At 47.0% G+C, this 15,716-nt stretch overlaps 1 protein-coding gene across 1 annotated transcript in view; it reads right to left on the reverse strand.

Annotated features, from left to right (window-relative positions):
* Positions 1 to 7,652: 7,652 nt before the first annotated feature.
* Positions 7,653 to 15,716, reverse strand: part of GPN2 (GPN-loop GTPase 2) — an 11,510-nt gene continuing 3,446 nt past the window's right edge. Inside the window, exons 3-5 of the mRNA XM_025383424.1 lie at positions 14,172 to 14,332; positions 12,706 to 12,836; positions 7,653 to 8,021 (exon numbers count right to left, since the gene is read on the reverse strand). Coding sequence (XP_025239209.1) covers positions 7,949 to 8,021; positions 12,706 to 12,836; positions 14,172 to 14,332 — 365 coding nt within the window. The 3' untranslated portion in view covers positions 7,653 to 7,948. The remainder of the gene's footprint in view (positions 8,022 to 12,705; positions 12,837 to 14,171; positions 14,333 to 15,716) is intronic.

The following is a 15,716-nucleotide window of genomic DNA, read 5'->3' on the forward strand; positions in this document are numbered from 1 at the left end:
AAAATACAAAAAATAAGCTGAGTGTGGTGGTGGGCTCCTGTAATCCCAGCTACTTGGGAGGCTGAGGCAGAAGAATCGCTTGAACCCGAGAGGCAGAGGTTGCAGTGAGCCGAGGTTGCTCCATTGCACTCCAGCCTGGACAACAAGAACAAGATTCTGTCTCAAAAAAACAAAACAAAACAAAGCAAACAAAAAAACCCAAACTAACTACATTATGTTATGGTGCCCTGCTCCTATCTTAGACTTTCTAAGAATCAAGAAAGCCTTCTTCTGGCCAGATGTGGTGGCTCACGCCTGTAATCCCAGCACTTTGGGAGGCCGAGGTGGGCAGATCACTTGAGGTCAGGAGTTCAAGACCAACCCGGCCAACATGGTGAAATCCCATCTCTACTAAAAATATAAAAATTAGCCAGGCATAGTGGCACGCATCTGTCGTGCCAGCTACTTGGGAAGCTGAGGCAGGAGAATATCTTGAACTAGAAGGCAAAGGTTGCGAGTGAGCTGAGATTGCACCACTGCACTTCAGCCTGGGCAACAGAACAAGACTGTCTCCAAAAAATAAGTAAAATTAAAATGAAAAGAAAGCCTTCTTACTCTCCTCTCAATCTAATTCCACCCTAGTCTCTGGCAGAAAAGAATTGTCTTAAATGAGAAAAGACTGTGAACTGGACCAATTTCCAGGCTCATTGACCAAGTTTAGGTTTTCTTAACCTGATTCCACTCTTAGTTCCTTGAAATTCTTCACCCTGTTCACAGGGTCCACCTCATCCCTGCTGTGTGGGGAGTGGAAAAGGCAGGTTTCTGCAAAGAAGGTCCCCCTCCTCTCAGAATCCCCCTAGTCCCACCTACCCACTGAGTCAGGAGCCAGGAATGTCTGTGGGGGCAGCAGACAGGTATGTCACCCTGGGGGTGTCAGAGGCTGATTCATCTCTCATCTCCACCCAGTCTTCTCCTTACAGCTCTCTGGGAACTATAACCCTTTGTCTAGAAATAAAAGAGTAAAATCCAGGACTCTGGGCTGGGCACGGTGGCTCACACCTGTAAATCCAGCACTTTGGGAGGCCGAGGCGGGTGGATCACGAGGTCAGGAGTTCAAGACCAACCTGGCCAAGATGGTGAAACCTGGTCTCTACTAAAAATACAAAAATTAGCTGGGCGTGGTGGCAGGTGCCTGTAATCCTAGCTACTAGGGAGGCTGAGGCAGAGAACTGCTTGAACCCGGGAGGCAGATGTTGCAGTGAGCCGAGATAGTGTCACAGCACTCCAGCCTAGGCGACACAGCAAGACTAGGCCTGAAAAAAAAAAAAAATCCTGGGACTCTGAAAAGCATCAAGTCTTCAAATCGGTGGTGGGCTAGGTACAGGATTGAATATATATTATGGTATTAAAGAAATATTTGTTGAAAGAAGGCAGGCAGGGAGACATTCTCTCCCTTTTCTCCTCTAGAGTAAAGCTAATCTGAGATTTTCTTGTCTGTACAGAGGAGTGACTTTTAGCTCAAAAAAGATTATGTGAAACTTTTATCTCAGAAAAGATTATGTGACTAGGTGAGGTGGCTCACACCTGTAATCCTAGCACTTTGGGAGGCCAAGGCAGGCAGATTGCTGGAGCCCAGGAATTCAAGACCAGCCTGGGCAACATAGCGAGACCCCATCTCTATCAAAAAGAATAAATTATGTGACCTTTGAGATTACTGATATTATGATTTATGAGTTGAGGGAAATTTTTTTTTTTTTTTTTGAGATGGAGTCTCGCTCTGCTGCCCAGGCTGGAGTGCAGTGGAGCAATCTCGGCTCACTGCAAGCTCCGCCTCCCAGGTTCATGCCATTCTCCTGCCTCAGCCTCCCTAGTAGCTGGGACTACAGGTGCCTACCACCACGCCCGGCTAATTTTTTGTATTTTTTAGTAGAGACAGGGTTTCACTGTGTTAGCCAGGAGTCTTGATCTCCTGACCTCGTGATCCACCCAACCTCGGCCTCCCGAAGTGCTGGGATTATAGGTGTGAGCTACCACGCCCGGCCATAGTTGAAGGAAATCTTAACCCATGTCCCAGTCTCCCTTCTCTGCTGTTTCTGTGACTCCACAAAGCAACGTGCAGGCTCCAGGATTAATATATAGGAAGAACTTGGAGGTGATAATTCAGTGCAAAGGGAGGCACTGGGGACGTTCCTGGAAGCTAAACTGACATAGCAAGCACACTGCATTAGACTTCACATTTGGCCGGGTGCTCATGCCTATAATCCCAGCACTCTGGGAGGCTGAGGCAGGAGGACAGCCTGAGCTCAGGAGTTCCAGACCAGCCCGGGCAAGATAGCGAAACCCCATCTCTACAAAAAATACAAAAATTAATCAGGCATGGGGGTATGGGCCTATAGTCCCAGCTACTCAGTAGGCTGAGGTGGAAGATGGCTTGAGCCCAGTAGGTGGAAGTTGCAGTGAGCCTGGGCGACAGTGCAAGATCCTGTCTTGAAAAAAAAAAAAAAATTCAAGTTTATTTGGCATGGCTACGAAGGGGCCTCTCATGTCCCTTCTCCACAACTGCTTCAGAGTTTTAGAATGAGGAGGAAAAAAAAGCCCTTGCCGTGTATTCTCATCCAGAGTAATTTACCAATACTGTCTCTTTTTACTGTCTTTTTTCCACCTCAGTTGGCCCCTAAATCCCCACCCCATTCCGTCACAGCCTGTCTTGGCCCACCTCGACACCTGGGCTGAGTTAGCTCCCTGGCTGGAAAAGGTCACACTGGGCTCGAAATGAGGCACATGGGTTTCCCCATCTTTAGCAGGCCTGATGCCATAGAGGTATGTGCTGCAACTCCTTCTAAATGGGACAAGAAAAGACAGTGAACGGCCCAGATCAGGCTGGGTAAGTAAAGGCTCAAAAGCCAGAGACAAGAGAAGAAAAGAGAGAGGAGGGGACTAGTGTTTTGCTAGAGAATTTCCCTCCAGGATTCTGGGATAATTGGGCCACTTCACTGCTTTCAAAATTGGTGTGATCCTTAAAAGTGCTTCAGTGGGTCTGAAGTCACTCCTCTCCCCACTTAGGATTCTTGAGAAAGGGACAGAGAATTCCTCAAATCGACCTCCCCTTTCTCTTTCCCACAGATCCTAATGGGACCATACTTCCCATATTCTCAGCCACCAGCGGGTGGGCATTTTGCTAACCCAGGCAGAAAGGATGTGCTTCAGCTCTGTGGGCTTTAGGGCCTCAACCTCACGCATAAGCCTCTTAGTCAGGCTGGAAACCTTTCCAATTACCTATGGTCCCTGCTAAGTTCTTCCAATTCTATACTGTCTTCTAATTGTTGAGGTCCCCAATTCAGAGCCAAGAAATGCATATAACCTAATGTCATTGGTTAGTAGGGATGACCAGGAAGGTCCCTTCTAAGGCACTCAGAGAGGTCTTCCTCCCTCCCAAAGTTGTAGAGAATTGTCAAGTGAAGTCTGGAGATGAGAAGAGCAATTTCAGACACTATCAGTGAGATGTAAAGTGGTATCTTTTTTGGAAAGCATTTTGGCAACATGAATCCCGAACCTGGAATATGTCAATTATTTCATTTCCAGGACTACCTCACAAGTTAAAAATCAGAGATTCAGACAATGATTTTAGTACAAAGATGTTAATTATCACACTATTTACAAAAGTAAAAATTGATGATGACTTGTAGGCTAGTAGTAGGCTAACCACGGGAGTATGGATAGGTAAACAATGTTATAGCCAAACCATGGACTATTACCATGGTGACATTAAAAAGGTTATTTACTTGATTGTTTCAGACAGGGTCTCACTCTGTTGCCCAGGCTAGAGTGCAGTGGCACGATCATAGCTCACTGCAGCCTCCATGTCCTGGCTCGAGTGATCCTCCCACATCAGCCTCCCAGAGTGCTGGAATTATAGGAATTGTATCTGTTTTTTATTACATGGAATGGTGTTAACTGAAAAAGGCAGGATATAACACAATCATAAAATATCGCACTTAGATAAATGCAATATCCATCCCTAGGTATACAAAAATAAGACTGAAAGAATATACAAAATACCTCCAGATGTTTACAGAGATGAGAAAAAAAGAGAATACACAAAATATAGATTTGAATATAGAATTTATTTTTCTTTTAAACAGATGACCCCACAGAAAGCTTCTGTTATGGGATTCTGGGTGACTCATTTGCTCTTTTCATTTTCGTGTTTGTTTTTTTTTTTGAGATGGACTTTCGATCTTGTTACTCAGGCTGGAGTGCAATGGCGCGATCTCCGCTCACTAAAACCTCTGCCTCTCGGGTTCAAGCAATTCTCCTGCTTCAGTCTCCCAAGTAGCTGGAATTACAGGCGCATGCTACCATGCCCTGCTAATTTTTCTGCATTTTTAGCAGAGACAGGTTTTCGCCATGTTGGCCAGGCTGGTCTTACACTCCCGACCTCAGATGATCTGCCCGCCTTGGCCTCCCAAAGTGCTGGGATTACAGACATGAGCCACCATGCTTGGCCTTCTCTTTCATTTTCTAAGTTTTTTACTTTCCTGTATTAGGAAATTTTAAAATAATCTTAAGGATGACTGCCACATGCCAGCCATAATGGAGGATGGTCTTTCTTCTACCCTAGACATTTCACACTGCACAGGCCTCACTTGGATCTGACATCTTCCTTTCTGCACTGTGCAGATCCCCTCAGTATATGCAGAGAACAGAAAATCACTTTGCTGCCAGTGGAAGGTAGACAGAAGCTACATTTACTGGGGAAGAAAATACCCTTGCTGTCAAACCATGGCCTGAAAATAAAGGCCCTGAATTATTTCCACCTATCCCCACTCGATGGCTGCAGAAAATGCTGAGGGTGCTTGCATATGAGGCCATAAAGTTGTAAAGGATGCCTTCCAGCCCCCATTTGGTTTGTTTTGGTGAGAGCTGGGGCCTCTGTGATGGGCAAGCATCAAAACCCATGACCACAGCCATTGGTACTGCTTTCAAAAGCATAGCACCCACCCTAACGCCCTGATAAAGATTTGTCCAGTAGTCTGGGCGTCAGGATTCCTGGGCTCTAGGCCCCACAGGTGATTCACAGCTAGCCCCAGGCTGTGCCTCCTGGCCTCAGTTTCCCTGGCTTGCTCTATTGGTACTTCCTGCCTACTCTGTGGGGTGTTAATAGGGGTGAGGTGCTTTGAACTTCTCAGATGAAAGAGGCTGGGAAGCAGCACCCAGTTATTATCCCCTATAGAGCCAGGCGTGGGAGCTGAGGTTGCTTTCATACTGTTCCAGTCACAGTAGCCTCCTCATATCCCCTCATTCATCTGCCTTTGGCTCTGGCTGTCACAACCAGAAAGCAAAGCACAGTCAGTCCTATTTCAATGCTGTTTCAGAACAGATGTCCCTAAATGAATGTGCCAACTGCACAAACCACTGGTGAACTATCTATGATTTAGTAATACTTTATAGGTGCCTAATTTATTTCTCCTGATTGGCTGCAAAACCTGTGGGACAAGGACTGTGACTTCTCACCAATAAATATACCAAAGGAGGGATACTCACAATTTAGTCAGCGAAACAGCTTATGAGCCAGGCTGACCAAAGTTCAAACTTCTCATCTTTCTGCTTCTTTACTGTAACATGGGTAATGGCTTATTAATTCTCCCCATCTTGTCTATCTCTAATGAGGATTACGTGTGGAAGCATTCTAAAATACCAAGCACTTCATGTGTGTTAAAAAGTCCAAATGTGGCCAGGTGCGGTGGCTCACACCTGTAATCCCAGCACTTTGGGAGGCCAAGGCGGGTAGATCACGAGGTCAGTAGTTCAAGACCAGCCTGAACAACATGGTGAAACCCTGACACTACTAAAAATACAAAAATTAGCCAGGCGTGTTGGCGGGCACCTGTAATCCCAGCTACTCAGGAGGCTAAGGCAGAGAATTGCTTGAACCTGGGAAGCGGAGGTTGCAGTGAGCCAAGATTGCGCCACTGGACTCCAGCCTGGGCAACAGAGAGAGACTTTATCTCAAAAAAAAAAAAAGTCCAAATGTATGCAAATAAAACTTGGCATAACAGTCTTGCCCAGGGCATCAGTCCTGCCCCTTCTAACACCAGGTTACAACTGCAAAAAGTAGGGCTGGGGTGCCACCTACTGGTTGAAAAATATATGAACTGCATCCAGCCAGTTGCAAGAAGAGCAAAGAAAAAACTTCAAGCCCTCTTAATTTTTGCCACACTCTCATAGGAACTGCCATATTATATATTAATATTTTTCTTTACACAACTTATATATTTTTTTGAGATGGAGTCTCGCTGTGTCGCCCAGGTTGGAATGTAATGGCACAATCTTGGCTCACTGCAACCTCTGCCTCCCGGGTTCAAGCAATTCTTCTCCCTGAGCCTCCCTAGTAGCTGGGATTATAGGCATGCAACACCATGCCCAGCTAATTTTTGTGTTTTTAGTAGAGAGGGGTTTCACCATGTTGGCCAGGCTGGTCTCGAACTCCTGACCTCAGGTGATCCGCCCACATCAGCCTTCCAATGTGCTGGGCTTACAGGCATGAGTCAACGTGCCCAGCCTTGTATTTCATTTTTGAAGCAAACCTTTTTTTTTGAGACAAAGTCTCACTCTGTCACCAGGCTGGAGTGCAGTGGCACAATCTCAGTTCACTGTAACCTCTGACTCCTGGGTTCAAACAATTCTCCTGCCTCAGCCTCCCAAGTAGCTAGAACTACAGGCATGCACCACCATGCCCAGCTAATTTTTACATTTTTTTGGTAGAGACAGGGTTTCACCATGTTGGCCAGGATGGTCTTGATCTCTTGATCTTGTGATCTGCTGGCTTCGGCCTCCCAAGGTGCTGGGATTACAGGCATGAGACACCGTGCCCGGCCTTGAAGTAAACTTTTAACCACTACTGTAAATAGAAAACTAGTCAACACTTGTCAAAAATAGAATAAAGCCATAAAACAAATAAAATGAATATAAAACATTAATAAAGGTCTAGCCAGGAATTGTTGCCTGTGAAAGCTGAGTTTGAGGCTCTGTTAAAACTGAAAATATTGGGACACAGTGGCTCACACCTGTAGTCCCAGTTACTCAGGCGTCTCAGGTGGGAGGACTGCTTGAGCCTAGGAGTTTGAGTCCAGCCTGGGCCATATAGTGAGACCTCATTTTTTTTTTTTTTTCTGAGACAGAGTCTCGCTCTGTCACCCAGGCTGGAGTGCAGTGGCACGATCTCGGCTCACTGCAAGCTCCGCCTCCCGGGTTCACGCCATTCTCCTGCCTCAGCCTCCCAAGCAGCTGGGATTACAGGCGCCCATCACACACCCGGCTAACTTTTTGTATTTTTAGTAGAGACGGGGTTTCACCGTGTTAACCAGGATGGTCTCGATCTCCTGACCTCGTGATCCGCCCGCCTCGGCCTCCCAAAGTGCTGGGATTACAGGCGTGAGCCACCGCGCCCAGTCGAGACCTCATCTTTTTAAATAACAAACAAACCTGAGAACCAAAAACTGAAGATTAATAAAAACACCTGACTAGAGACTGAATGTCAATCCTATGTGACTGAATGTGAATTATATGCTTTGGGGAAATACTGATTATTCCAAGGGAAGGTGACACTCCCTCATTCTTCCCCAAACCCCTGGGCCCGGAAGACTGAAGAAGAGTTTGGAAGTCACAAAAAGTAGAATATAAACTCTTGTATTGCAGCACATTCCGTCACAGCCTGAGTAGGACCAGTGCTCGACTTTCTGGTGGCAGGGCCCAGAGCTCACAGACACCACTGACAGTATGGTAGGTGTTCTGCTTGGTGCCATGTCTGGTTTTTTGGCCAGAAGTCCTTTGCAGAGCTCAATATCCCCTTGCCAGCCCACCAGCTCTCGCTGGGAGGACTTGCTCTTGGGTCTGCAGCCTGCTTCAGGAGCCTCCACTTTCCCCAGTGCTGGGTTATGCATCCTGCTCTCCAGGATCCACCTTGTTGCTATAGCTGCATGGCTTCCTGCTCCACTGACTGGTTCGAGGGTGCCAGGTACTTCTCCTGGATGCCCAGTGTGCTGAGGAGGGGTGCGTCAAGGCTGATAGCATAGGCAGAGGATGGGGAGCTGGTCTGGGCAGGATGTGACTTCCGCTGATGCCTACACTCCAACCATGTTCATCCCTCTCTTCCTCATAAATTATAGGGACCAATCAAGTATGAGAAGCCTCCAAAAACATCCAGACTCAAACGCTCCTCCTCTATATGCCTCTTCCACACACTGCTGCGGATCAAAGGACTGAAGAGCGCTAACCTTCCAATGTTGTGTTATGGTACATGCTCTGGAGCCAGACCAAGTGGGTTCAAATCCTGATGATGTCTGGGTCTGGGGTCTGACGAGGAGATGGAGGTTGGCCATGGCTAGGTTGGCTATGTTAGGACACCACGGCTGTTCTACTACCAAATGGCTCCAAAGGAAGAAACTGAGATTCTACACCCAGCAAAACCAAGGTTTGAACTGTTCTTCCAAAACATCCCGGGAGAGGGACCTTGGGCCTGTCGCCTCACTTATAAAAGTGCTTGAAATGAGAATTAAATGACCCTGCAAATAAAATACTTAGCCCACCAAATGATGTTCAAGTTACAGACCTTTTTCTTTTTTTTTTTTTTTTGTTGAGACGAAGTCTCGCTCTGTCACAAAGCTGGAGTGCAGTGGCACGATCTCAGCTCACTGCAACCTCCAACTCCTGGTTCAAGCAACTCTCCTGCTTCAGCCTCCAGAGTAGCTGGGACTACAGGCACCCGCCACCACACCCAGCTAATTTTTGTATTTTTAGTAGAGATGGGGTTTCACCATGTTGGCCAGGATGGTCTCGATCTCCTGACCTCGTGATCTGCCCACTTCTGCCTCCCTAAGTGCTGGGATTACAGGCGTGAGCCACCGTGCCTGGCCCTTACAGACCTTTCTTTACTGTCTCTATGAATCCATCAACCAAAATCCATCTCACCCCTAGTCAGATTGACTCTCAACTGGTGCCCCTTCCCAGTGACTTTTCCACAGCAGATACTGCCTTATTTCTGTGCAAGCTGGCCCTGAAGATCACTGAGGATCAGTAAAATCCACCTTGCTTATCTCTGACCTAATGCCCACATTCCTGAGTAGGGCATACAAAGCCTCACCTCCTACCTGCCTACCTGTCTGGCCCCACTGCTGCTCCCCTCTCTGAGTCCTTGCCCTGCTCACAAGTCATGTCATCCTACTTTTTTTTTTGAGATGGAGTCTCACTCTGTCACCCAGGCTGAAGTACTGTGGCGCCATCTTGGCTCACTGCAACCTCCACCTTCTGGGTTCAAGCGATTCTCCTGCCTCAGCCTCCCAAGTAGCTGGAACTACAGGCGTGCACTACCACACCCAGCTAATTTTTGTATTTTTTAAATAGAAACATGGTTTCACCATTTGGCCAGGTGATCTGGACTCAGGTGATCTTCCCCCACTTGGCCTCCCAAGGTGCTGGGATTACAAGTGTGAGCCACCATGCCCAGCCCCTACTTTTTGTCAAAAATAAATTTCTATACTTAAAAAAAAAAAAAAGAGAGAGAGATGGGGTCTCACTATGTTGCCCAGTCTGGTCTCAAACTCCTGGCCTTGAGCAATCCTCCCACCTTTTAACTCCCAACATGTTGGAATTACAGGCATGAAGCCATTACACTTGGCCCATGCCATCTTATTTGCAACTCTCAAAACCTGTCTCAACTTTGAACCTCTATGCCTTTGCATATACTGTTCTCTTTAACTTGAATTCCCTTTCCTTCTTCATTAGACTGGCTAACCCTCACCTTGAAATGATGCAACTCACGTGCCACGACTCCATAAAGCTTTCCTTACCCACCTACCCTTCAGCAGAGCTAACCGCTCCCTTCTTTGTATCACTCCCTACTCTCTTATAGTGAGCTGCTGAATCTTTTTTTTTTTTTTTTTTTTTGAGACGGAGTCTTGCTCTGTCACCCAGGCTGCAGTGCAGTGGCACAGTCTCGGCTCACTGCAAGTTCCGCCTCCTGGGTTCATGCCATTCTCCTGCCTCAGCTTCCCAAGTAGCTGGGACTACAGGCACCCGCCATCACGCCCAGCTAATTTTTTGTATTTTTAGTTGAGACAGGGTTTCACCGTGTGAGCCAGGATGGTCTCGATCTCCTGACCTTATGAACCGCCCACCTCGGCCTCCCAAAGTGCTGGGATTATAGGCGTGAGCCACTGCGCCCTGCTGAGAGCTGCTGAATCTTAAGTCGGTTAGGGTTGGGGCAGAATCTAAAATCAGCACAAATCTATATGGTTAAAAATACCCTTGAAAATTCCTCAAATTATTTGTTAAATGCAGCATACATGGTTTTGTGAATAGAATCCTTTATATATATGAATACATAAAGTAACGTACAGATGCTCCATGACTTATGATGGGGTTACATCCTGATAAACCCATCCCAAATCAAAAATATCTTAAGTCGAAAATGCATTTAATACACATAACCTACCACACATCAGTTTAGTCTCACCTACCTTCAAAATTCTTAGAACACTTACGTTAGCCTGCATTTGGGCAAAATTATCTAACACAAAGCCTGTTTTATAATAAAAATATCTCATGTAATTTACTGAATACTGTACTGAAAGTGAAAGAATGATTGATAGGTACCCAAAGTACAATTTCTACTGAATGCATACAGCTTTCACGCCATTGTAAAGTTGAACCATCTTAAGTTGCGAACCATGTGCACAGTGTACAAAATATTACAACACTATTTAAATTGCTCCTCCCAGCCTAGGCTGCATGGTGAAACCCCATCTCTACTGAAAAAAAAAAAAAAAAAAAAAAAGGCGAGGCGTGCTGGCTCACACCCGTGGCTCACCCAGCACTTTGGGAGGCCGAGGCCGAGGCGTCTCAAAGAGACAGAGTCTCGCTCTGTCGCCCAGGCTGGAGTGCAGTGGCATGATCTCGGCTCACTGCAAGTTTCATCTCCTGGGTTCACACCATTCTCCTGTCTCGGCCTCCCCAGCAGCTGGGACTACAGGTGCATGCTGCCACACCCAGCTAATTTTTTGTATTTTTAGTAGAGACGGGTTTCACCTTGTTAGCCAGGATGGTCTTGATCTCCTGACCTTGTAATCCGCCCGCCTCAGCCTCCCAAAGTGCTCGGATTACAGGCGTGAGCCACCGCGCTCGGCCAAAAGTCCATCTTAAATTTAAAAAACAAAAAATTGCTCCTCCCCTCCCTTGCTGAGCACATGCAGTCCAATTGGCCTACATTAACTGCAGGTGTGACACAGCTCCTTAGTACCTTCACCAGAGACTGCACACTCTACTACCATTATTTGTAAGTCATTCATCCAACCCCCGCCCCATGAGCTTTGTTTCCCACATATGGCTTGACACAGATCAGTAAGTGTTGGCTGGAATTCTTTTCCTCTGTACCCTAAGACTCTGAGTCCCCCTTGTCTCCAGCATGCTGCGTAGATGCTGAATCTGTGACAGCATCAGTCTAGAGGGCCTGGACTTTCCTGTCCTGTTTCACGCATGGCCTCTGTGACCTGATGGACACCTCTTGGCTCCAGCCTCACTAGTCACTAACCAAGCTCCAAAGTCTGGCTACCTCTTGGATAGCTCTGGATGTCCCATGGACCCCTGAACACAGCATATCTGCCAGCTCTTGTCCCTTTTATCCATGTGAAAAACCTGCCCCCTCCTCCTTTTCCTGCCTCAGTGATTAGTAAAACCACCCATGCACTGTCTAAGCCAGAGATGTGGGAAGCTAAATTCTGCTCCAGCTCCATCTACCCATTCAGTCACTGACTCTTATAGTCTATCTCCTTAGTATTTTTCCATTCCACACCTTTCTATTCTCACTACAAATTTTTCATCCCTTCTCACCTAACAAGACTGTAAAACTCTTCTGCCCCCAATCACATCCCTTAAATGCATTTTCCACAATTGCAGGGGCTTTCCTGAAATGTACATGTGATCGTGTCATACCCTGTTCAACAGTACTGCTTGAATAGTGGCTCCCACTGCCCACTCATGAACTGAAGTCCACATTCCTTAGTAGGGCACTCAGGCCCCTCCCTCGGCAGCCCTGCCTGCACCCCTGCAAAGTCCTTTCCTCTTCACATGCAACACACCAGGCAACTGGACCTCCTGCATCTCTCCCAAATGACCAATGCCCTCTGATTTCTGGACCTCTGTATTTGTTGCTCCTACTGCTCAATATCATCCCTTGTCCTCAGTACAACCAACTCTGAAGCCAAGGGACCACCTTTGCACATGAGAGACAGTCATCAGGAAGCCCAACTGATCAATATGAATCAGTCATCCACAGGTGGGTGCAGTGGCTCACGTCTGTAATCCTAGCACTTTGGGAAGCTGAGGCGGGTGGATCACCTGAGGTCAGGAGTTCCAGATCAGCCTGGCCAACATGGTGAAACCCCGTCTCTACTAAAAATACAAAAATTAGCTGGGCACAGTGGCACATGCCTGTAATCCCAGCTACTCGGGAAGCTGAGGCAGAAGAATCGCTTGAACCTGGGAGGCAGAGGTTACAGTGAGCCAAGACTGCGACATTGTGCAATCCAGCGTGGGCAACAAGAGGGAAACTCCCTCTCAAAAAAAAAAAAAAAAAGGTCACCCAGAAGGATGATGACTGCACCTCCTGTGGCCATTCCTGAGCCCCATGTCTCACCCTCTCCGCTATGGCCAGGAAGCTGGCAAGGATACGAAGAGAAATGGAAGTCGGCTCCCATTGCGGCAGACATCATGGCCTCTAGGCTTCGCTGCTCTTGGGCTCCGAAACAGTATCCATTGGCTTTATCTACAGCCTGCAGGACTCGCTGGATGCTCTCCTTGTCCTGAGCAGGGAGGAGAGAAACAGTTTTGTGAGTGAAACAGAAGTGTGTAAAACTGCTTGCAATCTCTAAATACACCTTCCTCCATCTTGCCTCTGTATATGTAGCTTTCTTGGCCTGGAGTAGTTCTACATGTCCCCAAAGGCTGGATAAATCCCATGTTTTCTGACCACCAACTCACTCAGATTAGAACACATAAGCTCCCCTATGCACATCCATAGTCCCCTAGGTTTACATCTATTGTACATGTAATAAATGCCTATTAACTCACCTGCCTCCCCTACTAAACTAAGCACCTCTTAGGGCCAGATCATCTGTCGCAGTATTCCCAGTGCCTGGCACAGTACTTCTCTTAAGCAGATATCCAATAAATATGCATGTTTTAAATCTATAACTGGGCCAGGAGCAGTGGTTCACGCCTGTGAAGCCCAGCACTTTGGGAGGCTGAGGCAGGTGGATCACTTGAGGTCAGGAGTTTGAGACCAGCCTGGCCAACATGGTGAAACCCTGTCTCTACTAAAAATACAAAAATGAGCTGGGCATGATGACAGATGCCTGTAATCCCAGTCACTTGTGAGGGTGAGGCAGGAGAATCGGTTGAACCCAGGAGGTGGAGGTTGCAGTGAGCTAAGATCACACCACTGCACTCCATCCTGGGCGACAGAGTGAGATTTCCGTCACACACAAAAAAAACTATAACTGTTTCCTCATCCATATACAGTAATAAAAACAGTCTATATATCACATGGTGGGAAGGACAAACCAAAATTACATATGTCTAGTCCTTAGCAAAGTGCCCAGCACAGAAAGTCATAAATAAGAGGTAACTGTTATGATTGATATTATAGAGTTCATCTCCTCATATAAGCGTGGCATTAGAAGTGAGGAGACAAGTTAGCTCAAGTTCACCCACTGCAGAAAGGAATCTAACATGTACCTGCGTCTCCCAGGTTATCTCTGCAGGGTAAAGGTGAGAGGCACAGGGGTTGGGTACCACTTTGCAAAGTCAACAGACAGTTGCCCAGTTGAATGGGCTTAAGAGACTTGTCCCTGGTCCTGGTCAAGTTTCTTGCTGATGACTTTCTGAACTCACCCATTTTCACACTGAGGAGGGAACATGTGAAGAGAGGATCCAGCAAAATAGAATAGACAGGCAAAGGTTTGGTCCACTCTCTTTACTGGAATTTTGCCCCTACAGCAGCCCCTGGTCCTGAAACTAAGATTACTCAGTGATAGTCAACCCAGGGCAAAGACCATTGTTTAAGCCCTCAAACCATCCTGTGCTTTTGGCTTGGTGAATCCCAGGCACTGTCAGAGTCCTGTCTTAGCCCCCAGTACCTGGATGTTCAGAGGGATAAAGGACACCAGGCTATAGTCTTCGATGAGTTGCACTAGCTTCTCATTGAGCTGGCGGTAGTGGCGGAAGAAAGGGTCAGAAGCCAGGTGGTCAAGCAGGTAGGAGAGGTCCAGAACCTCTGTGTAGTAGTCCAGGTTGAAGGCTAAAGAGAGAAAACTGTGTTCAGGAACAACCAGTATCAGGCTAAAGACCTGAGGACGAGGTTCGTTTTTCTTTTTTTCCTTTGTGTATTTATGCACTCAAGTATTACTTGACACAGTAAAATGAAGTTACTAAGAAAAAAAGCTTTTGGTTTTACCCTGCTGGCTGTGCTATTTACTAGCTATATAGGCAGGTACCTATTTCATAGCACTGTTATGAAGATTAAATGCTATAAACCCCAGTGTCTGGTACAGAGAAGTGCTTGATCAACAACTGCAAACAGGCTGGGCTCAGTGGCTCACGCCTGTAATCCCAGCACTTTGGGAGGCCGAGGTGGGTGATCACCTGAGGTCAGGAGTTCAAGACCAGCCAATATGGTGAAACTCCATCTCTACTAAAAATACAAAATTAGACGGACCTGGTGGCACATGCCTGTAATCCCAGCTACTCGGGAGGGTGATACAGGAGAATCACTTGAATCTGGGAGGCAGAGGATGCAGTGAGCCGAGATTGCACCATTGCACTCCAGCCTGGGCAACAGAAGCGAAACTGTCTCAAAAATAAATAAATAAATAAAGTTGCAAATAATGATATCAAACATGGACCAAGAACTGTGTATGGCTGTCCTCACCTCACAGAGCTCACAGTCAGGTCACACCCTCAAGACCTGGCATGTACACCGCAAAGACTCTGTAAATGGTTAAACTGAATAAATGCTACATTCTAGCAGGGTAGCCTCCTGGGTATATCACTTTCCTTTTCTGAGCCAGTTATTTCTTAATGTAAAATAAGGACTAGATGATGCTGAGGTCCCTGATTCGGTTTTATAAATCATTTCCCACTAGAAGAAGTAAGTTGCACCTCCCCCTAGTGGCCTGTTTCCGCCCAGAAAACTTAAGTATCTAGGCTCCTTGGCAGATCTATCCTAAAGTGAGCTGAGGACTCTACATCACTCTATGTCCAGACTAGAAGCTAGCTGGCTCCCTGGACAAGGTCCTGACACCTCCCTTTCCTCCCTACTGCTTATGTGCTGGTCATTTTATCTGTCTTCTCTAGGTTCCTTTGTGGCTAGAAATGCTATTTAGGGAACAATGTCCCCAGTTCAGGAGAGTGCTAATTTTTTTTTTTTTTTTTTTTTTCAGACGGAGTCTCGCTCTGTCGCCCAGGCTGGAGTGCAGTGGCCGGATCTCAGCTCACTGCAAACTCCGCCTCCCGGGTTCACGCCATTCTCCTGCCTCAGCCTCCCGAGTAGCTGGGACTACAGGCGCCCGCCACCTCGCCCGGCTAGTTTTTTGTATTTTTTTAGTAGAGACGGGGTTTCACCGTGTCAGCCAGGATGGTCTCGATCTCCTGACCTCGTGATCCGCCCGTCTCGGCCTCCCCAA

This window comes from Theropithecus gelada, chromosome 1 (assembly GCF_003255815.1).
Source record: "Theropithecus gelada isolate Dixy chromosome 1, Tgel_1.0, whole genome shotgun sequence".
Classification (NCBI taxonomy): domain Eukaryota; kingdom Metazoa; phylum Chordata; class Mammalia; order Primates; family Cercopithecidae; genus Theropithecus; species Theropithecus gelada.